We start from the raw sequence: 22,308 nt of genomic DNA on the forward strand, positions 1-22,308 counted from the left end.
TCAGGTCTCTGCTCCACCATGGCCTCCTGACTTCCAAAGGGTCTTCTGCTCTGGTGCCATGTTCACCCTTGGCTTGGTGGTCATCTCCTCCACCAGCTCTGCCCTGGCGGTTCCCATCTCCACAGGCTCCACCATGGCTGGCTGATCCCCCATGGTCTCGTGCACTGCTCCACAGTCCCGGCCTGCTATTGCTCCATGGTCCAGGCTTGCCTCTTCTCCACGGTCCAGGCCCACTTCCACTTCATGTGGGATATGTCACGCCTGTTCTAGGTTTTGTTTATGTTCATGTTTTCAAGTCTTTTATTTTCAAGTTCTCATAGTGTTTTCATAGAAGTTCTCATAGTTTCCTGTCATCTTGTCATGGGCAGACATTTTGTTCTGATTGGTTCATTGTTTGATTGCTTTCAGGTGTGTCTTATGTCATCCTTCATGTTTCCACTGTGCCTTGTCTAGCTTTGTAGATTTTCCCCTGCTCACTCTGTCATGGTTATGAAGGCCATTCAGGTCTCTGCTCCACCATGGCCTCCTGACTTCCAAAGGGTCTTCTGCTCTGGTGCCATGTTCACCCTTGGCTTGGTGGTCATCTCCTCCACCAGCTCTGCCCTGGCGGTTCCCATCTCCACAGGCTCCACCATGGCTGGCTGATCCCCCATGGTCTCGTGCACTGCTCCACAGTCCCGGCCTGCTATTGCTCCTTGGTCCAGGCTTGCCTCTTCTCCACGCCCACTTCCACTTCATGTGGGATATGTCACGCCTGTTCTAGGTTTTGTTTATGTTCATGTTTTCAAGTCTTTTATTTTCAAGTTCTCATAGTGTTTTCATAGAAGTTCTCATAGTTTCCTGTCATGTCATGTGATTCCTTTGTGCCTCATGTCATCTTGTCATGGGCAGACATTTTGTTCTGATTGGTTCATTGTTTGATTGCTTTCAGGTGTGTCTTATGTCATCCCTCATGTTTCCACTGTGCCTTGTCTAGCTTTGTAACCCGCTGTTGGTGAGTTTTGTCAAGTTCTGTTCATGTCAAGTTTTTGTCCCCGGTTTTTATCATGTTTTAGTTCTGTTTTTTTTTTTATCACGTTTATCATTTTTTCGTTCACATCTCAACTCGTCTTCAGTGGACCCCATTACAGTTGAATAGAAAGTTCACAAGAACAGCATTTATTTGCAACTCCTTACAAGTGCCAGGTAGGCACTTTGGTATGACATGAGGGTGAGTAAATGATGACAGAATTTTTTACCATCCCTTTTCAATAAATACATCTGATGAATATATATATATATATTTACTCAAATATGCAATTTATGTATCAAGTTTTATGCTGGGTTTGTAATAACTCACCTCCATGGTGGCTTTTTTTGTTTTTTACACTCTGATAAAATAGTACTACTCCATTGCCAGGGGTTAGGCGGCTCTGACGCACCAAAAGAACATTTGATCGTGATTTCAGCGTTTTACCAGTCGTCCTCTCGCAGAGACGCATCAGAATGAGTCTGTCATACAGGGCGATATTCTCCTCTGAAAATATACACAAAAATACACACAATTCACCATACTACTACTGCATCAGATCCCCATGACTGTACGCAATTTAAGCTCAGTACTTACTCTGCCGGCAGTTAAGAGTGCTGGATACAATTTTGATGTGAATAACCTCATCAAGAGGTCGGCCAATAGCAAATATACACCTTGTCTGAGTGACATTGCGTAGGTCAATAGTTCCTGAGTCTTGAAGGAGGAGTTGCCCACAGAAACCTGAAACCAGAATAGATGATTTATTCCTCACAGCTTTTTTCCATCTTTCTCTCTGTCTATTCATATAACAATCTACAAAATTAAAGAGCCAAACAGGAAATATATAAATATAAATAATCCTAATATATATATTCATAAATCCTGAATATAAATTTATTTTGCATATATAAATGTAAATCAGGTATATGTACTTATTTGTCTGAATATATACAGTTATAGGTCTGAGTGTATATATAAATGTAATTACAATTAACCCTAAACCAAAACCTAACCTTAACTGTATAGTAATTACATGTAGTAAATCAATATTACTCAGTACTTATTTGTGCTATTACACTGTGAAAAATGAAATTTAACCAATACAAATACTCCAGACTTCAGAAATTTCAAGAAAACATATAACAAAGAATTGTAGAATATGCCCCTTTAGACACTGAAATTGTTATCATGGCTGGCAGTTTTATATGGAGCTAGCAGACACTTGCCACCTAACTGGTCTGTGGTGGTTCTGTTGGCGTGCTCGTGGTGCTTTTCGTCAATTCCTCTGTAGGTGCAATGGCTGAAAAACTCTTCTTCATCTTCATGACTCTGACAGTGGGACCTAGTGTGGTTCTCATAAGCACTTTTGGGGTTCTCCATGTCCCCTCTCCTCTCTGGTGCTCTGATTGGATGTGAGTGCCATTGGGCTCTGGTGTGGAGGTATGGCCTGAGGAACAGTCAGGGCTATAGCAGGCCTGGATGGTGATGGGTTTTGGCAAGTGGAGGCAAAGAAAGGGACTAACAGGAAGAGGACTCGATGGGCCCATACAAGACACGGTCCGAGACTGGATCCCATAACCACATGAGACAGAGCACTACATTACAGAGCAGAAAAAAATGAGGGATGGAGAGGGATTATTCTATAATATCTAAACTCTGTTTCCATAAAATGGGAATTTGGGATAACAGCTGTACATTGTTAGCATATGTAGTTTGGATGACGGATGTGTTGGCACATTACCTCACTCCACTCGCGCACATCCCAGTGGAAAGAACAGACTTGAGTGAAGCATGGTGCAGTGACGGGAGGCTTGTTTCCTGACTCACACCGCTCCTCCTCCAAGATCCTCTCTACACCCCCCTCATACTGAACACACTGCACACTCCTCACAGCTACACCCATCCCACAAGACACTGAACAGTCGCCCTGCTGTCCCACCTGCCACCTACAGAATAATTTCATGAATTAAGACACCCTAATAGACAGTAATTTAAAAAAATCAGTTGCTTTTGCTTCTAGACAATAGGCATTGGGTTGGTGACCCAACCAGGGTTATTATTGTTAAGTACAACTAAAACCATAAAAAAACTTTTTCATTACTTGAAATAAAATACACATTAACTGAAATAAAATATAAAAGACTTCAACTAAATTAAATGAAAAATGTTGCTTTGTTAACTAGCTGAAATAAAATAAGTTGGCTAAAATAAGTAAAACTAAATAAACAAGGCTGAAAAGTCATGCAAATTCATTGCTTATAAAGAGTTTGAACATTTTGAACATCTATTATTATTTTATTTAATTATTTTAATATCTAGTTTTTGCGGCACAACAATATTCAAAAACATGACAGTCTGAATAGAAAAATATAAAATTTTCTAAATGCATAAACAGAATAAGTGTGATTTACCAGCCTATTAAATGGAACAAATATCAGTATTACCATATTACCATGTGACAGATGAAATTCTGTAAAAATACTCTACAGTATTATTTGACACAACCTTCGACATCAACAACAAAAGATATGGAAAGTATTTTCTTCTCCCTTTTAGAAGTTGATAAACCTATTTACTTTGATATCCTACTAATGTATGCATGATTATAGATTTAATGGTTGCAGAGATAAACTTTATTATTTGCATTTAGCACTGATTATTAACCTGTTGTTTGTCAACCAATAAGGACAGACGGCAGGCCATTTTCACCATTTATCAGCTTATTAAAACATATGTTAAAGATTCTTACAGGAACGGTAAGTAATTGGATTAACATTATGTTATAATCTTAGTTAAACATTATGTTATAATGTTTAAAAATGGCGGGTCAACAGTTTGCTGTCCTCAACATGAGGCAAGTTTAGCTATAGTAACTGCCACCATTCTTCATGAGTCTAAAGCAGATCTGCTGAAGAGTCTGTCTCTTCAAATGTTCAGTAGAAATGAGGTGGTGGTTTACCTGGCTGGACAGATTTCAGTATTACACTCCACTACCTCTGAAGGTCTGGGCACAGACTGACAAGCAGATTCTCCCACCACCAAATCCCTGTTTCCAACTCCTCCCTCCACCCTTTGGGAACAGTACAGAACTCTCTTCGCTAAACCACCTCCACAAGAAACACTGCAGGGTCCCTGTATGTAGTGCCACCTGATAAAGAAAGACACTATGCTCATCATGTGTCAATGTATAGAAGTAGAGTTTAAAAGATGAGTTTAAATAATGCTTACGCAGCAGGACATATTGATGGGCTACAGGGCTGGGTGTACAACTCTGGTTTAGTGGTACGATCACAAAGGAACTCTGGAACTTCTAGACGTGATTGGTGATCCACACAGGAGAACCAAACCTGCTGAGATCCTGCATAAATAAGTAAGCATGCACAATTATGCACACACATTCAGAAATTAGTTTTGTACTAATTTCAGCATGTGTATTCATTTGTGTTGTTTACCATTGCCACAGGTCTTGGAGCACTGGCCAATCACAGGACTCCAAACATAAACTGGAACCATTCTTGAACGGGGCATTACGCGGGAATCTGTACGGGTCAGGTCAGTCTTGAAAAGACATTTTAGAACAGATCACATATCACTATATTAGTTCAATATACACAGTTCAAAACTCAGTTTTTAAATAAGTATTTCATGCTCCCTACGGTTGCATTTATTTAATCAAAAATACAGTAAAAACATTAATATTGTGAAATATTATTACAATTTAAAATAACTGTTTTCTATTTTAATATATTTTAAAATGTAATTTATTTCAGTGATGTCACAGCTGAATTATCAGCATCATTACTCCAGTCTTCAGTGTTACATGATCCTTCAGAAATGAAGAAAACATGCTAACTTGGTGCTCAAGAAACATTAGAATAGAACATAGATAACATAACAAATGTTTAAACTGAGAAATTTGACACTTTTATCCACTAAATGAGCTCATTTCAAATTTGATGCCTGCTACAGGTCTCATAAAAGTTGGCACAGGGGCAACAAATGTCTGAAAAAGCAAGAAATTTTGAAAAGATTCAGCTGAGAGAACATCTAGCAACTAATTAAGTTAATTGATATCAGGTCTGTAACATGATTAGCTATAAAAGGGATGTCTTAGAGAGGCAGAGTCTCTCAGAAGTAAAGATGGGCAGAGGCTCTCCAATCTGTGAAAGATTGTGGAATACTTTAAAAACAATGTTCCTCAATGTCAAATTGCAAATTTCATCTATAGTGCGTAACATCATCAAAATATTCAGAGAAACTGGAGAAATCTCTTTTCATAAGGGACAAGGCCAAAGACCTTTATTGGATGCCTGTGGTCTTCGGGCCCTCAGACGAAACTGCATTACTCATTAGCATGATTGTGTCAATGACTAATTATTAAATGGGCCCAGGAATACTTCCAGAAACCACTGTCGGTAAACACAATCCGCCATGCCATCTGCAGATGCCAACTAAAGCTCTATCATGCAAAAGGGAATATGTGAACATGGTCCAGAAGTGCCGTTTTGTCCTGTGGGCCAAGGCTCATATAAAATGGACTGTTTCAAAGTGGAAAAATGTTCCATGGTCAGATGAGTCCAAATTTGACATTCTTGTTGAAAATCACGGATGCCATGTCCTCCGGGCTAAAGAGGAGGGAGACCTTTCAGCGTGTTATCAACGTTCAGTTCAAAAGCCAGCATCTCTGATGGTATGGGGGTGCATAAGTGCATACGGAATGTGCAGCTTGCATATTTTGGAAGGCACTATGAATGCTGAAAGGTATATAAAGGTTTTAGAGTAACATATGCTCCCCTCCATTTCAGGAAAGGCCTTGTGTATTTCAGCAGGACAATGCAAAACCACATACTGCAGCTATTACAACAGCATGGCTTCATCGTAGAAGAGTCCAGGTGTTGAATTGGCCTGCCTGCAGTCCAGATATTTCACCTATAGAGAACATCTGGCGCATCATTAAACGAAAAATACGTCAAAGACGACCACAAACTCTTCAGCAGCTGGAAACCTATATCAGGCAAGAATGGGACCAAATTCTAACACCAAAACTCCAGAAACTCATAACCTCAATGCCCAGACGTCTTCAAATTGTTTTGAAAAGAAGAGGAGATGCTACACCATGGTAAACATGCCCCCGTCCCAACTAAATGAGCTCATTATGTGCATAAAATGTGCATAAAATTTTAAAATTTCTCAGTTTAAACATTTATGTTATCTGTGTTCTATTGTGAATAACATACTGGCTCATGTGATTGAAAGTCTTTTAGTTTTTATTTTATTAAAATTTAAAAAAACATTTCTGGAATTTGTATTTTGAGCAGCATTTCTCTCACCAGATAGTGGAGAGCAGGATGTAGAAAACCCAAAATGTAGCAGAGTGATTAGAGAACACATGGAGCATGGAGGGTAAACTGCTGCGGCTCCATTCCACTCACAACTCTGTGTTGTTTAGTGACATGCAAAGCTTGATTCTTTGGCTTCTTTGGCTTCTGTTTGATGCTTTGGCTGTCTTTTTCTTTATTCAAACTAATTGACCATTTGTTTTAAACGTAAGGTGCTTGATACTGACTTGTTAAATTGCTTACGATATTTATAATATTAACTTTTTAAATAACTACAATATCACACTTGCAATCATGCTGATATTCAGTACAGCAATACTTGCTTGTGCAGTACTGCTTAAAGGTGCCCTAGAACGCTTTTTCACAAGATGTAATATAAGTCTAAGATGTCCCCTGAATGTGTCCCCATAGATTTTTTTTAATTAATTTTTTTAACTGCCTATTTTGGGGCATAATTAGAATTGCGTCGATTCTGTGCGTCTCCCCTTTAAATGCTCGCGCTTCCCGCCCCCAAGCTCACAACGCTATAATATATTGCATAAACAAAGTTCACACAGCTAATATAACCCTCAAAATGGATCTTTACAAAGTGTTCGTCATGTAGCATATCGGATCATGTAAGTATAGTATTTATTTGGATGTTTACATTTGATTCTGAATGAGTTTGATAGTAGCCTATGTGTGGCTAACGGGCTAAAGCTAACATTACACACTGTTGGAGAGATTTATAAAAAATGAAGTTGTGTTTATGAATTATACAGACTACAAGTGTTTAAAAATGAAAATAATGACATGGATCAGGTCTCCGTGAATATAGTAAGAAACAATGGTAACTTTAACCATATTTAACAGTACATTAGCAACATGCTAACGAAACATTTACAAAGACAATTTACAAATATCACTAAAAATATCATAATATCATGGATCATGTCAGTTATTATTGCTCCATCTGCCATTTTTCACTATTGTCCTTGCTTGCTTACCTGCATAAAGTCTGTGTGCTGCTCCAGACATTAATACTGGCTTGTCTAATGCCTTGAACATGGGCTGGTATATGCAAATGTTGGGGGCGTACATACTAATGATCCCGACTGTTGCGTCACAGTCGGTGTTATGTTGAGATTCACCTGTTCTTCAGAGGTCTTTTGTACAAATCAAATTTACATAAGAAGGAGGAAACAATAGTGTTTGAGACTCACTGTATGTCATTTCCATGTACAGAACTCTAATTATTTAACTATACCGATGAAAATTCAATTTTCAATTCTAGGGCACCTTTAATTATAAAGTCAATACAATATACGCTGAATTTATTTTGTAACACAATACCTCTCTTTGGCTCTCCCAGCCGACAGGACAAACGTCCACCACACAGGGAACATGCTCTGGGGGTTTGGGGTCAGAACACAAATTTTGGTCAACCTCAGAATCAGATCCATGATGGGAGCGGACACACGACACCGTTCTCTGGGCCTCCCCGGGTCCACACACAGCTGAGCACTCACCAGGCTCAGACACCTGCCATCTACAACACTCACACACACACACACACACACACACACATATACAGTATATGAATATATACACACAACTGCCAGAATGTCTCGATTTTCTTGCATCAGGTTGGAGGATTTTTTGTGCATTAAAAAAATTCTAGGGTACTGGACTTCACCTTAACACTATCTAACTTGCTAATTAATTTCAGGCTCATACACTTTGGCACATTACCTGGCAGGACAGATTTGGGAGTTGCAGGTTTCAGTTGTTGGTGGTTTAGAGTCAAGCGTACAGTCAGAGTCAGGCAGCTTTACTTTCACTGTACCCTGCTTCTGAAAGCACGTCACAGAGCGCACTCGCTCTCCCACACCACAGGGGGCGCTGCAGGGTCCAAACTCACCTAACTCCCAGCTACAACAGATACACAAATTAAACTCCTGTATTCAAAGGCCCTGCTCAAAATTACACTTTCCTCCCTTGCATTCATCCTTCAAGCCCACACTTTAGGGTTATAAAAGTTATTTATAATGAAATGTTGCACCATTGCAGCCTTCTCATTGATTGCTGTGGGCATTAACACAACAATCCTAAGTATCCTTTTGAAACATAAATGTGGGACTTCGCAGACATGGCCAAACAAAAGCTGCATCCCAATTCAGAGGCTGCATCCTTCAAAGGCCACATTCGAAGGCTGATTGCATAACAGCGGCGCGACAAAGGCTGTCCATATTGAGTTTCAACTGAATATCTAATGATACAAATGTAAAAATAAAAGAAAACTTTAAAGCGGTTCAAATGTTGACTTACCTTACTAAGATGTGACTTTATATAGTTTATACTTTTTATTATGTACAGAAATGGACCATGGTGAACATATTTAGACAGGTTGTGAACCCTGTTTTGTTTTCAGACAGTTGAATATAACTTTCAATAAAGTCCAGTACAAATGTTACTGCCGCTCGTCAATGGCAGCAGTCACAGTTGCTAGGTGACAAGAACAATCCTCTGTAGGCTAGACCGTCCCATTTAACAATGCTCAGTCTGGCCTTCGAAGGATGCAGCCTCCGAAGGATGCGGCCTCTGAACTGGGAGACAGCTGAAGTCTACATCAAGTGGGTCATGTTAGATGGGGCCAGAGTGGTTTCCTTTTTGGTTTTCTTCAAGATAAATGACATCAATTTTTTAAAACTTTTATAAAATTTCCTGGAATGTTTGAATCGCCACTTGTTCCTCTAAGGCAAAATCATGAACCTGAATCACTGTAAGGCACCTGGGTGGGCAGTTTGGCAGAAAACAGGGCTGTAGTATATCTGGTGTTTGAGGGGATGAACTACAGAGCTCATCTTCCAGGTGCTCGAGTGTGACCACATCTACACAGTGCTGACTGATTTTCTGGATGCCTACAACAGAGAAATCAATGAGTTAAAACAGAAATTAAATTTATAAATGGTTTATACATATAAAAGTTTTATTACAGCATCATTTGGTTCATTATATAAATGTAAATATATTTACGGTAATATAATATTATATAAATATATATATATAAATGTAAATATCAAAATTATCCATATTTATTGTCAAAAAATTTTCCTTTTAAGCATTTTATGTAACATATATATATATATATATATATATATATATATATATATATATATATATATATATATATGTAACATATGTATGTATTTATATAGAGTTATTTTGGGGAAAAGATGCCAAAAACTTTATAGTGGTATAAAAGTATTTTTACTGTTGTTTCTGCATCTTCTCTGAGCACAAATCATTAATATAGAATCTAAACAAAGTTTTATCAAGGATATCCCATAGCCGTTCCATTGCGTTGAGATGAATGAAGTTAACAAAACTGATTACATGTAACATGTTTATATGCCCAGAATTTAACTGCTTATGTGTTCCCTGTCAGTCACTTCGACGTAGCGTCGATAAACTGGCATTTAGGGTACCTCAAGAAAAGGTAAAAAGAAGTGGAAATTGCATATGCCACTCCCCCAGACATACAGGTGTAAAAGGAGTTGGTGTGCATCCACTCATTCAGATTTGTTCTTCGGAGCCGAGTGGATGTCAACAAGGACAGATGCTCATTCCATTCACCTCAACTTGCTGGTCTCTCCACACCATGCAGAGATAAGTGTAGTGAGAGCTCCTGTGGGCACTTAAATTAAAAAGCAATTAAAAGAGCAAAGCACTGGCAGAGAGCGTCTTTTTAAAGATGCCTTTCCACCTGTGTGTTTCTGGGTGCGGTCGATATCTCTCATCCTTGGACGGCCATGATCTCTGCCTCGAGTGTTTGGGTTATACCCACGCTGAGACAGAATTTGTGGATGGTTCATGTCCTCTCTGTGAGAACATGACCATGGCAATGTTGCAGTCACAACTCTCTTTTCTGGTCAGAGAGAGAGTCACTTCAGTTGCTCCCATCACGTTCTGCTATGCACAAGGGCGACATGAGTACAACAATGGGAGTGTTTTCTGCTGGGGCAAACCCCACGGGCCTCCCATTCCTCGTCACGCTTGTGTCCAGTCGAGTTCCTGAATGAGTTAGGTGGGTGATCTTAATTTCTCATTCGGGGCAATGGATGAGGATGAACAGCTGATTCGTCAGGGCTTATGCCTGAGGACTTGACTGGACTTCCACCTTGAGTGTGGCAGCACAGTCTGAGTTCGACTTGAAATTGGCTGCCATGCTTGCCCCAGCCGCCATGAACATCGGGCTAGAGTGGAGTCCTCCATCCTGTCCTGAGGATTCATAGATAGATCATTGGTATTTGGGCTCGGCCATGATCTCTGCCTTGAGTGTTTGGGTCATACCCACGCTGAGACAGTATTTGTGGATGGTTTATGTCCTCTCTGTGAGAACATAACCATGGCAATGTTGTGGTCACGACTCTCTTTTCTGGTCAGAGAGAGAGTCACTTCAGTTGCTCCCCGTCCCATTCTGCTATGCACAAGGGTGAGATTAGGGGAACAATGGGAGCATTTTCTGCTGGGTCAATCCGCACGGGCCTCCCATTCCTCGTCACACTTGTTGTGTCCGGTCGAGTTCCTGGATGAGTTAGGTGGGTGACCATAATTTCTCATTTGGGGCACCGGATGAGGATGAACTGTCGATTCGTCAGGGCTTATGCCTTCTGACGCTGAGGACTTGGCTAGACTCCCACCTTTGAGTATGGTGAGTTTGACGTGGAATTGGCAGCCGTACTTGCCCCGGCCACCGTAAACATCAGGCTAGAGTAAATTCCTTCACGCTGTCCTGGGCATTCATGGCTGGATGATTGGTATCTGGGCTCGGAGCGCAACTCACCCGTCGCCGAGGGTGTTCGTCTGTGGCAGCTACACCAACTCCACCACAGCCCGGCCGCAGATTCAAGCTTCCCGCAGAAAGGCGGCACCGCCTGTCCAACAGGTGATTATATTTATACAGGTATAATATTTGTACAGTATTCAACAGGTTCAACGAAACACAACCTGATCATCATGTTCCTCAGAGGTGCCAGGAGGTTAAACCCTCCAAGGCTGTGCCTTATTCCTTCTTGGGACCTCTGTGTAGTCTTGCTGGGCCTACAGAGAACTCCTTTTGAGCTCCTGTAGTCAGTTGAGTTGAGTGCCCTCTCTTTGAAGATGGCCGCTCTCACTTCCATCAAGAGGCCAGGGGACCTGCAGGCGTTCTCTGTCAGAGAAACGTGTCTAGAGTTTGGGCCGACATACTCTCATGTGATCCTGAGACCCCGGTTGGGCTGCATGCCCAAAGTTCCCACAACCCCATTTAGGGATCAAGTGGTGAACTTGCAAGCGCTGCCTCGTGACAAGGCAGACTCAGCCTTTTCATTGTGTGTTTACTTGGACCGCATAGATATCTTTAGATGCTCTGAGCATCTCTTTGTCTGATTTGGGGGGCAGCAGAAGGGAAAGGCTGTCTCCAAACAGAGGATGGCCCACTGGATTGTGGATGTAATTTCCTTGGCATACCAGGGCCAGGGCATGCCATGCCTCCTAGGAGTGCGAACACACTCTATGAGGAGTGTTGCATCCTTCTGGGCTTTAGAAAATGGTGCCTCTCTAACAGACATCTGCAGAGCAGGGGGCTGGGCGACACCCAGTACCTTTGCAAGATTTTACAATCTTTGGGTACTGAGTACGAACAGGTAAACTGCGGGTAACTGGCCGGGTGTACCTCTTGCACACAGTGCCTTTCCCTCCCTGAAGTAATAACATTTTGGTCAATGAGAGTTCTCTGGGTCGGCGAACCTTGGAAGTCCTTCTAGCCTTCAGCACCTTGCGACATCTGAATTCAGTGGAGGAATTCGCTGCCAGGCCCAATACTTGTGAAGTATGCCCTTTCAGGTCAACCCATGTACTTGAGGCTAGGTGCTCCATATTCCCTGACAGCAATCCCATAAGATGTATTTTTCATGGAGAAAAGGTAAGTACGGTCTGTGGTGACCAGGGCGGGCGAGAGCCGTGAGGGAACGGCGCGAGGCCGGTGGCGCGAGATTTAATGAGCTTCACCTGGGAGGCGCACCGGCCTTGAGTCTCTCACGGAGGAGCTCCGGAAGCATAAAAGGAGGAGCGACGACAGTGAAGGACGAGAGAGGACCAGGCCTGGACTGGTTGTGCAGTTTTCCTTAGGGACCCCTAGTGTCAGTACATCGACACAACGTCGAAGTGACTGACAGATAGGGAATGTCTTGGTTAGTGTTGTAACCTTCGTTCCCTAGATATAAGAATTCCTTTATACCTGCTGCAATTATTTTTTTAAATGACTTATTTTAAATTGTGTATTATTTCATGTGTTGTGTTGCTGTATGTGAGTATGTGTATGTATACTGCTGTCTGCATAAAGAATCGCCTTCAAGGACAATAAAGTTAAGTAAGTGATAGAGGGAACGAGACATTGTGTCTCTCTTAATGTTTGTGTCCCTCTTGCCACAACTTGTTCCCTCCATCAGTAAACAGAGTTTACAACAGTAACAAAGATGTTACCTGTGCCGCAGGTTACTGAGCAGGCAGAAATGACATTGGACCATCTGCCCTGAACAGCTCTCTCCACTGAAACAGCACCAAATGAGTAGTACTGGTATGAAATGTTTGGACTGGTGAGGTCTCCATACTCTTGCCCATATTTCCTAAACACCTAAAAATGTGCAAATAAAGTAACAATGATTACATAAACGATGAATGTCATTCCAGAAACAGAAAAAGAGGATAATTCAGATGCTGCACACCTGTATGTGGATCTTGTCTGTGACTGGTCCAGAAATAGTGAGCTCTTCAGTTTGAGGTTGCTGGTCAGGTGTGAGGTAGAGGTTATAGATTATGGGGCTTTTCTCTAGAGGTGAGGGGTATGTGATGCTTAGCCCTGGGTTTCCATCTCCAGACACCACATATTTATCATTTAATAACACCGCTGCGGGAAAGAGCATTTCTTTCATATAGTCTTTGAAATGTATTTATTATTTGGTTGGACATTATATACAGTATATATATATATACTGTGTAAAAAAATATATAAATGTAAAAAAAAAAAACAATTCTGCTAAATTTAATTCTCTCAGATACTCAGATTCCATCATACAATACAGTTTCAGAACCAAACTGTGTAAGCATCAGTACTGAGCCCTTCTAACAGGACTCACAATTGTATTCTGCTGTGTGAACGTAGCTATACTTACCAAGGTGTGTAAAAACTGGCTTTGTGTTAATCACATAAACCTGAGAGGCGTTCAAAGGAAGGGTGAGGAAAGTGACATACTCTTGAAAATATAAAAAACAAAAAGAGGATGTTATGCGTAAAGGAAAGCAAATAACTAGACACAATGATGGATATGTCTAAGAATGACCCCTACCTACCTCCAGCCTCTCCACCTGAATAGGTGTTTGAGATGAACTGGCAGGCAGAGCCATTGCCCCCACACACCCCACACACATCCTCCAACTTCCCAGAATGCATTACTCCATCACAGCCAAACAGCTAACCCAGGTAATAAACCAGATGGAGAAATATTTATGCAGTATGCAATTTAAAAGTCAAATTGGACAAAACAATACTTCAGTTAAAGTGCATTTATGTTATTTGTGTGGCATTACCTGGCACTTTCCACCCAGACAGGCAGAAATGGAACCATGTGGTACAGTATTACCAGCTTCACATCGTGTCCCATCAATGAACTGAGACCCACGACTCACCATGAAGTCCTGCTCACGTGAGCGACACATCAGTTTACACTGAGCATCACCTGGAAGGGAGAGAAAGACATTAGAACAGAGAAAACAACGAAAGACAAATTCAACTGGAAGACCTTTATTAGGTTCACCTGAGGTGTAGCTGATGGCAGGGATCCAAGTGTAGACTGATCTGGAGTCTGTAGACACTAACAGAGGCTGCTGGTCTGTGGCTGAGCACTGCTGAGACATGAACTTCAGCTGAGTCGACTCACAGGGCTGTAACAAACAACGACAAGCCAGGTATGTCACCATGAATTTACTTGGTTTATTTTGTTTGGTAACGTAATTTAAAGTTACGCCTTCAAGCTTTCTTGCACTAAAACTGTAGTAACTTATATTTTACAGTTTTACATTCAAATTTTTCACCTTTTCTCAGACCATTAAACAGGCTGTTTTTACTACTGTACCTTTAACCCTTGCAAATGGCCTCTGTTATTAATGTGCAGTCACACTACACTTTGCTCCATTGACTTCCGCTTCTTTATTCTAGGTCAGGGTTTACCAAACTGGGGTTTGTTAATCTACTCATTAGTCCAGGTTTACACCCTCATTGTGTTTATAATCACACTCTTGCAAAACTGAAAGAGTTGTTGGAAGATTAGTGATGTGACATTGAAGTCATGTGACAGTGGTATAATTTGTTTATAGCCTAACTTTAGTTCTGCTGATTGTATTTAGGTTTCAAAATCATCTGCATATTAATCAAATAATCATAAATGTTAATTTGTGAGGATTATCTTGATGAACAAAATGTGCAAGAATTAATAACTTTTGTTGGTCACAACAGTCCAAAAGCTAAATGGAAAAATTCTATTTGGTTTTTGTTGGGAGAGCCAGGGTGATGACTTCCAGATGGGAGTACAAAACGATGTCATGCTTTTAGCACTCAATTGCATTAACTAATGTTAACGACTTAAACATTAATGTAAAGTGTTACGAAATTATTGAAAATTAAGTAAAATAACAGAGGAAGCCTGTTTAACTATGCTCACACATATACACAGAAAGAGTAAATGCTATTTAGCAACAAATAAAACAAAAAGAAAGAAAAAAGCAGGCCAGCATACAGATAACACTGCAGCCTCGTGGCAATGCATAGATGCAACCCTTAATTTGACTAACATGACCTACAGAGGCCCAAAGTAAACATGCTATTACCTGCCGATTACAAAGTTCAGCTTCTATGTCCTGTCCTTTACAGACAGAACCACCAAAGGCTGCCCTGAAACACAGAAACATCACTCTAAATACATATCAGTGTGGGATCAATACAGTTGTCAGAATTATTGGCACCCTTGATAAATATGATCAAAGATGACTGTAAAAATAAATCTGCATTGTTTATCCTTTTGATCTTTAATTCATAAAATGAGCGAAAATCTAACCTTTCATTGAAGGAAAAGAATTGAAAGTGGGTGGAAAATCATAGTATGAAATAAATGTTTTTCTCCAAAACATGTAGGCCACAGTTATTGGTACCCTTTTATTCAATACTTTTTGCAACCTTTTTTGCTCTGAGTCTTCACCTAAAATGCCTGATGAGTTTGGAGAACACCTGGCAAGAGATCAGAGACAATTCCTTCATGCAGAATCTCTACAGATCCTTCAGATTCCCAGCTCCATGTTGGTGCTTCTTCTCTTCAGTTCACTCCATTCATTTTCTTTAGGGTTCAGGTCAGGGAACTGGGATGGCCATGGCAGAAGCTTAATTTTCTGCTCAGTGACACATTTTTGTGTTGGTTTTGATGTTTGTTTTAGATCATTCTCCTGATGGAAGATCCAACCACGGCCCATTATTAGATTTCTAGCAGAAGCGGTCAGGTTTTGATTTTTTATCTGTTGGTATTTGATAGAATCCATGATACCATGTATCTGAACAAGATGTCCAGGACCTCCAGCAGAACAATAGGCCCACAACATTAAAGATCCAGCAGTATATTTAACCATGGTCATGGGGTACATTTTATCTATGTGTGCACCAAACCCATCTGGTGGGTTTGCTGCCAAAAAGCTCTTTTTTTTAGTTTCATCTGACCATAGAAGCTCGTCCCGTTTGAAGTTCCAGTCTTTTCTGACAACTGAATATGCTGGAGATTGTTTCTGGATGAGCGAGGAGGATTTTTCTTGAAACCCTCCGAAACAACTTGTGGGGATGTAGGTGCTGTTTGATAATTTTTTTTAGGCTTTCTGAGACTCAAGACTCTATTAATCTCTGAAATTCTCCAGCTGTGATCCTTGGAGAGTCTTTGGCCACTCAAACTCTCCTCCTCACCGCGCATTAAGACAATTTAGACACGTGTCCTCTTCCAGGCAGATTTGTAACATCTTTAGTTGATTGGTCCTTCTTAATTATTGCCCTGATAGTGGAAATGGGGATTTTCAATACTTTAGGTATTTTCTTACAACCACTTTCTATTTTGTGAAGCTCAACAATCTTTTGCTGCACATCAGAACTATATTCTTTGTTTTCACTCATTGTGAAGAATGATTAAGGGAATTTGGCCTTTGTGTTTCAAACAGGAAGTCATGGCTGGACAATTTCATGTTCATGATCACTTTGGTGTTCTAAAAAAATGTTAATATGGATGGGAATATACTTCAGAGATGTTTTACTCATAAAAAATTCTAGGGGTGCCAATAATTGTGGCCAACGTGTTTTGGAGAAAAACATTTATTGCATAATGTGATTTTAACCCCACTTTCAATTCTTTTCCTTCAATGAAAGGTTAGATTTTTGCTAATTTTATGAATTAAAGATCAAAAGGATAAACAATGCAGATTTATTTTTATAGTCATTTTTGATCATATTTACCAAGGGTGCCAATAATTCTGACCACAACTGTATATAACCACTAGATTCTCAGCAAAAACGCATGCATAAATGTGCACATTCACAATACAGTCATGCTGGATATTGCATACTGCTACATGGTGTTGTTGTTTGTATTGGTGTGGTATTCTGAGAAGTTGTTATTGTACTTCTAATATGCTTCTATCTCTAACACTCTCACACCTAGGGTTGTTGCACTGTCTCTTGCGGTAAGTGATTCCTCCTCCGCATGTTCGTGAGCAGGGAGAGAATTCAGACCATGAAGACCATGAGCCGTGAACCATCATGGAGGAACCCAAAGTAGAAGGAGACACACACCGACCCTTAAAACACCACTAAAGCAACACAGAAAGAGAACAGTCACACAAATCTGTACTTTTTGTTTAAAAAAAGTAAATATAGGTGTTCTAAGAATGTTATCTGTATGTAATATATTTAATAGAGTATGGAAACAATGGTCAATTTTTTAGTAATCTAAAACATATTCCATAAAATATGAAAAAAATGCAAGGATATATGAAGATGTATATGCATATTCATTCAATGTAAATAAGTGCTGGTCATAGCAGTATTTCACCTGACTGGGCCCACACTCCGTCCCGTCCAGGAGCGGAACAAGGAGACGAGTACATGAGCTACGGTCACGAGGGTTGATATGGCAGGACAGAACACGGCAGCTTGCCTTGATGACACCAGACACAAAACATCACCACATTTAACCTCAGTGGAATGTCCAGGTGAGATATTTATTAACAAAGTAAAAATTACAATCAAAATGTGATACTAAACCTCTTATAATTTTTTTAAAATGTTTTTGAAAGAAGTCTCTTATGCTCATCAAATCTGCATTTAAGTGATCAAAAAACAGTAATATTGTGAAGTATTTTTACAATTAAAAATATCTGTTATCTATTTTATTATGTTTTGCAATTCCGTGTATTCCTGTAGTGGCAAAGCTGAATTTTCAGCATCATTACTCCAGTCTTCACACTTCCTTCAGAAATCATTCTAATATGCTGATATGCTGCTCAAGAAACATTTCTTCTTCTTATTATTAATGCTGAAAACAGTTGTGCTGCTTAGTATTTTTGCTGAAACCATTATTCTTTTGTCAGGATTCTTTGGTGAATAGAAAGATACAGCATTTATTTGAAAAAGAAATCGTTTGTAATATTATATCTTTACTGTTACTTTTGATCAATTTAATGCATCCTTGCTAAATAAAATGTATTTCCATCCAAAAAAAAAAAATCTTACTGACCTCAAACTTTTGAAAAGTGTACATGCATTTTTGTGTAGTGCTCTGTGAAAATAGAAATACTGAGGACTCATGGTGCATTAGACAGATCTGTGTCCAGTCAAAAATGATAATGTCCTGCCCCCTAATACCATCTGCCTCTGATTAGCAAGTGGAAAATTATGTTCATGGGTGTGATGTAACCAAAGCCTACTGGGTATTTTAAAAGTAACTTGAGCTCTTATATTAAACCCAAACTTCCTGTATAGGAAACACATCAAAACAAAACAGAGAACAGCATTGATCAAGCAATTTCAGGTCTTTAAAGCGCTAGCATGGCAGTCAGCTCTTTGATCATTTACACTGATAAATGTCTTATGATGGTCATTCTTACTCACCATATCATCATTAGTGAAAGAACATGCAGTCGCTGAGTTTCCAAACGCTATACGGCACTGATCATCCACACCATAGAACAGACCAGGCCTCCAGTCCTGCACTGAACCACCCAGAACCGGCACATCCTTAACACACTCCGCCTTACCAGCACTATACAGCAGAGAATGAACACACACTCATGTTATAAAGAGCATCCTCGTGATGAAGAATATTGCAGATGACTTAAAATAACACTTTAATGATACCAGGGTGTGGGAAAGTAGTTCACAATGCATACTCTATAAAATACATAGCGTTCAAAATTTTGAGATTGGATTTTTTTTAATGTTTTATTAAATAAATCTTTTATGCTCACAAAACATGCATTTATTTGATAAACAATACAGTAAAAATATTGATACTTTGAAAGATTATTACAATTTAAAATAGTAATGGTTTCAAATGTTAATAAATTGACATACATTGAAATGTAGTCTATTTCTGTGATGGCAAAGCTGAATTTTCAGCAGCCATTTCTCCAGTCCTTCAAAAAATATGCTGATTTGGTTACCAAGAAACTTTTTTTATTATTATCAAAGTAAAAAATAAAAAAAATAAAAAAGTTTTGTTGTTTTTTTTTTATTGCCATTTTGATTTTCAGGATGTTTTTGATTAATAGGGTTAGTTCAAAGTTCAAAAGAACAGAATTCATTTGAAAGAGAATTTTTGATACATTGTAAATGTTGTACTGCCACTTGTGATCAATTCAATGTGTCCTTGCTGAATAAAAGTATTTCTTTACAAAAATGTCTTACTGACCTGGGCAGCGTTTCCCAAAAGCATCGTAACCTTAAGTTGATCGTAGCTCCATTGAAACCAATGGAGCTACGATCAGCTTAGGCTTACGATGCTTTTGGGAAACGCTACCCTGAATATTTGGTAGTTTTGAGACAAATTGCTTAATATAAAATACAATAATTAAACAAAAATAGACTTAAAGGTGCTCTAAGTGATGTCACGTGTTTTTAGGCCAAAACATTTTTTGTCACATACAGCAAACATCTCACTATCCGCTAGCTGCCTGTCCCCTGAACACACTGTAAAAAACGCGGTCTCTGTAGTCGCCACAAGATCCGAAAACAGCAATAAAAACAAACTGGTGCAGCCTGGACCACAAAACATAATAAACATGCTCCAGCCAATAACCAACTAGAATGATTTTAAATTCGCGTTCATGACTGTTTCAGGAAGCACGGAGGGGAGGGGGAGGAGGAGGGAGGGTCTAGCTAGCCTCTGTTTTGTTTGACAACACTTCGAACGTCAACAGGAAGTTACTCCACCCAGGATCACTTAGAGCACCTTTAATGAATAAACTAAAATAGATAAAAAACTGAACTCAAAAAAAAAAAAAAAAAACTCAAAATCAACCCAAACAAAATATCTGGACATTTTATTGAGTAATGTCCAGATTGGTGATTCTCACAAAGCCTGTCACAAATATGTCATTGTCACGGTTATGGACTTTTATATTCCCTGTTTCCTTTAGTTCCTGTTTCTCTGCTCCATTTAGTTCTGGTTTCCTTGGTTACTTATTATCTCCTCGTTTGTTTCCATGGTTACGTATAATTATCACCTGTCAGTCATTATGTTTGGTTGTCGGTTATCGTATGTATTTAGTGGTTATTTCTCTTATGTTTACCTGTGTTCCTGAGTGTTATGAAGTTTAAATAAATATTGACATTGTAAAAGTCATTGTAATTTTTACATTTAAATCAGTAAATAAAGATTTAGGAATTTGTTTTTTAACAACAAAAATTAGAAATTAATGTCAAATTTATTATTTTTTTTTATAAATGGTTAGGTTCATGATGTAATTTGAGATATCAATTATATTAAATTAGATTGCATTAAATGCACAATAGTAGCATTTTTAATCTCAGACTTTTGGAGGTCGCTGTATGTGTTTGTGATGCAGTAAGTGAGTGAAACCTGAAGAAGTTGTGGAGCTGAGCCCTGCTGCACTGAGACCAGGTCAGATCGACACTGTTATAACCTCCGTCAGATGCCATCATAAAGCCACTAGAGCTGCATGTGTTGCCTATTCCATCATGATTTATGCCAAAACTGAAAAGACAGAAGGCAAGACTTAGTTTACAATCATTCAGACTGTTTCAACTTACATTTCAGCACAGCAGTATGACTCGTCCAAGTTTTATTGGAAGTAAAGCTTACCTGTGGCCAATCTCATGAGCGATGGTTATGCCAAGATCAAAACCTGTGTCCTCTGTAATCACACAGTTCCACTGAGTGGAACAAACTCCGCCCAGCTGAGTTACACCTCTCACAAGTTTATTGCCATTGGGTAACACCAGATCAAACCTTAATGATGTCAAAGAGAGTTACTAAAATGCAAGTATCCAGAAACACTTGATATTCTTGAGATCGGTATTTTTGCAAGGAAAGTTACATAAATAAACAAAGAGTTTACTGTTTGCACAGTACTAGAATGATGAACCTTTAGTTAAGAGTGCTCTCTATGGTTTTTGGCCACACCTGGTAATGTACAACAGTAGATCTGCATGTAAAGGGTCAGTGTCAGCATCAGGGTTGACCTTCTGACCCCACTCGCACACACTTTTTAGAGAAGATGTGATGTTTTCAGAGATCTGGATGTCTGGCTGTGGATTAAAACAAACCGTATTTTCCTTTGTGGATTAATACATTGGCTGTTGTGTAAAGCATTAGGTCAAACAGACATTGTTACCCTTGGCTCTGTGAGAATGACCATACGGACAAGGTGAACTCTTATGTTGGCACCAAGACTAGCATCTCTCAGAAGCTCAGAGGCCTGCAAGTGTAGAAAAGATATTTAAACAACAGAAAGTATAATCCTATTCCACATATTGTATATGTCAAATTTATTGTACATATATTCACATACAATGTCTTGAAAACGTAGATTAAACACACACATACGATGTTGAGGTTGGTTAGGATGTATCTCTCAGTGTCTTGCCTATGAACATCATAAACATCTGGACCCACCACCACTGCTAGTTCCAGATGTGTGACCTCTGATCCCAGAGGTGTCCTCCGTAACCTGAACTGACCTAAGACACAACAGAATGAAAGCAGCAATATTATTGATTATCATATGAACAGCAGAACAACAAGCAAAAACAATTGTGGCTTTATAATAAAATGGCCTTTAATTCCTTCAAAATTGTGTTGTACATTTTAGAAGATTGAAGTTTGACCAAAGTATCAGTACTGAACATCTACTTCAGCATATCGAACTTGATTGGGCTAACTGGCAGCCTTACTGATGTTCAGACTAACAGCTTGATTGCAGGTGGGATATTTCTTTTATATAACAGTCCAATAAAAATAGTAACTTTTTAGATTCAATATTGGTGGTTATATTGTCTGTTTTTTCACTATAGCACTGCAGGAATGTTGCGTGTTTTTGAACAACACACATTAGTGGTGTTTCATTCCTCAAAGAATCAATGTTTGATCAAATTGGTTAAGGGAATCTTTCAATGACTCATTCATAAAGACTGTTATTTCGTCCCTCAATGAATCAAGCTGCATCCAAAATCACGTACTGTCTAAGGTGGTAGTACATTTAATGAACTTAATTCCCGACCGTTAATTATGTTCAATATAGTATGAATGTGTAGAATGAATGAAATTCAACGTACTACTACATCCATGTTGTCACTGTCATGTGACCTAAAGTATCAGCTGTGGCCTCATGGGATAG

The 22,308-nt window shown here is 39.3% G+C and overlaps 1 protein-coding gene across 3 annotated transcripts in view; it reads right to left on the reverse strand.

The window, feature by feature from the left end:
• Nucleotides 1-22,308, reverse strand: part of adamts13 (ADAM metallopeptidase with thrombospondin type 1 motif, 13) — a 30,110-nt gene that overhangs the window by 3,397 nt on the left and 4,405 nt on the right. The window contains exons 5-29 of one of the 3 annotated variants that reach the window (XM_048209181.1): nucleotides 21,519-21,652; nucleotides 21,307-21,390; nucleotides 21,096-21,220; nucleotides 20,775-20,921; nucleotides 20,532-20,666; nucleotides 18,563-18,713; nucleotides 17,505-17,609; nucleotides 17,111-17,262; nucleotides 15,256-15,319; nucleotides 14,187-14,313; nucleotides 13,960-14,108; nucleotides 13,723-13,843; nucleotides 13,545-13,625; nucleotides 13,098-13,279; nucleotides 12,856-13,006; nucleotides 9,122-9,251; nucleotides 8,083-8,262; nucleotides 7,684-7,879; nucleotides 4,465-4,570; nucleotides 4,241-4,370; nucleotides 3,972-4,160; nucleotides 2,754-2,958; nucleotides 2,247-2,607; nucleotides 1,607-1,753; nucleotides 1,340-1,516 (exon numbers count right to left, since the gene is read on the reverse strand). In XM_048209181.1, coding sequence (XP_048065138.1) covers nucleotides 1,340-1,516; nucleotides 1,607-1,753; nucleotides 2,247-2,607; nucleotides 2,754-2,958; nucleotides 3,972-4,160; nucleotides 4,241-4,370; nucleotides 4,465-4,570; nucleotides 7,684-7,879; nucleotides 8,083-8,262; nucleotides 9,122-9,251; nucleotides 12,856-13,006; nucleotides 13,098-13,279; nucleotides 13,545-13,625; nucleotides 13,723-13,843; nucleotides 13,960-14,108; nucleotides 14,187-14,313; nucleotides 15,256-15,319; nucleotides 17,111-17,262; nucleotides 17,505-17,609; nucleotides 18,563-18,713; nucleotides 20,532-20,666; nucleotides 20,775-20,921; nucleotides 21,096-21,220; nucleotides 21,307-21,390; nucleotides 21,519-21,652 — 3,729 coding nt within the window. Of the gene's footprint in view, nucleotides 1-1,339; nucleotides 1,517-1,606; nucleotides 1,754-2,238; nucleotides 2,608-2,753; nucleotides 2,959-3,971; nucleotides 4,161-4,240; nucleotides 4,371-4,464; nucleotides 4,571-7,683; nucleotides 7,880-8,082; nucleotides 8,263-9,121; nucleotides 9,252-12,855; nucleotides 13,007-13,097; nucleotides 13,280-13,544; nucleotides 13,626-13,722; nucleotides 13,844-13,959; nucleotides 14,109-14,186; nucleotides 14,314-15,255; nucleotides 15,320-17,110; nucleotides 17,263-17,504; nucleotides 17,610-18,562; nucleotides 18,714-20,531; nucleotides 20,667-20,774; nucleotides 20,922-21,095; nucleotides 21,221-21,306; nucleotides 21,391-21,514; nucleotides 21,653-22,308 lie in introns of those variants that run through there. The other 2 variants (XM_048209183.1, XM_048209182.1) reach the window with 2 other exon arrangements.

The sequence above is a fragment of the Megalobrama amblycephala genome, linkage group LG12 (genome assembly GCF_018812025.1).
Source record: "Megalobrama amblycephala isolate DHTTF-2021 linkage group LG12, ASM1881202v1, whole genome shotgun sequence".
Taxonomy (NCBI): domain Eukaryota; kingdom Metazoa; phylum Chordata; class Actinopteri; order Cypriniformes; family Xenocyprididae; genus Megalobrama; species Megalobrama amblycephala.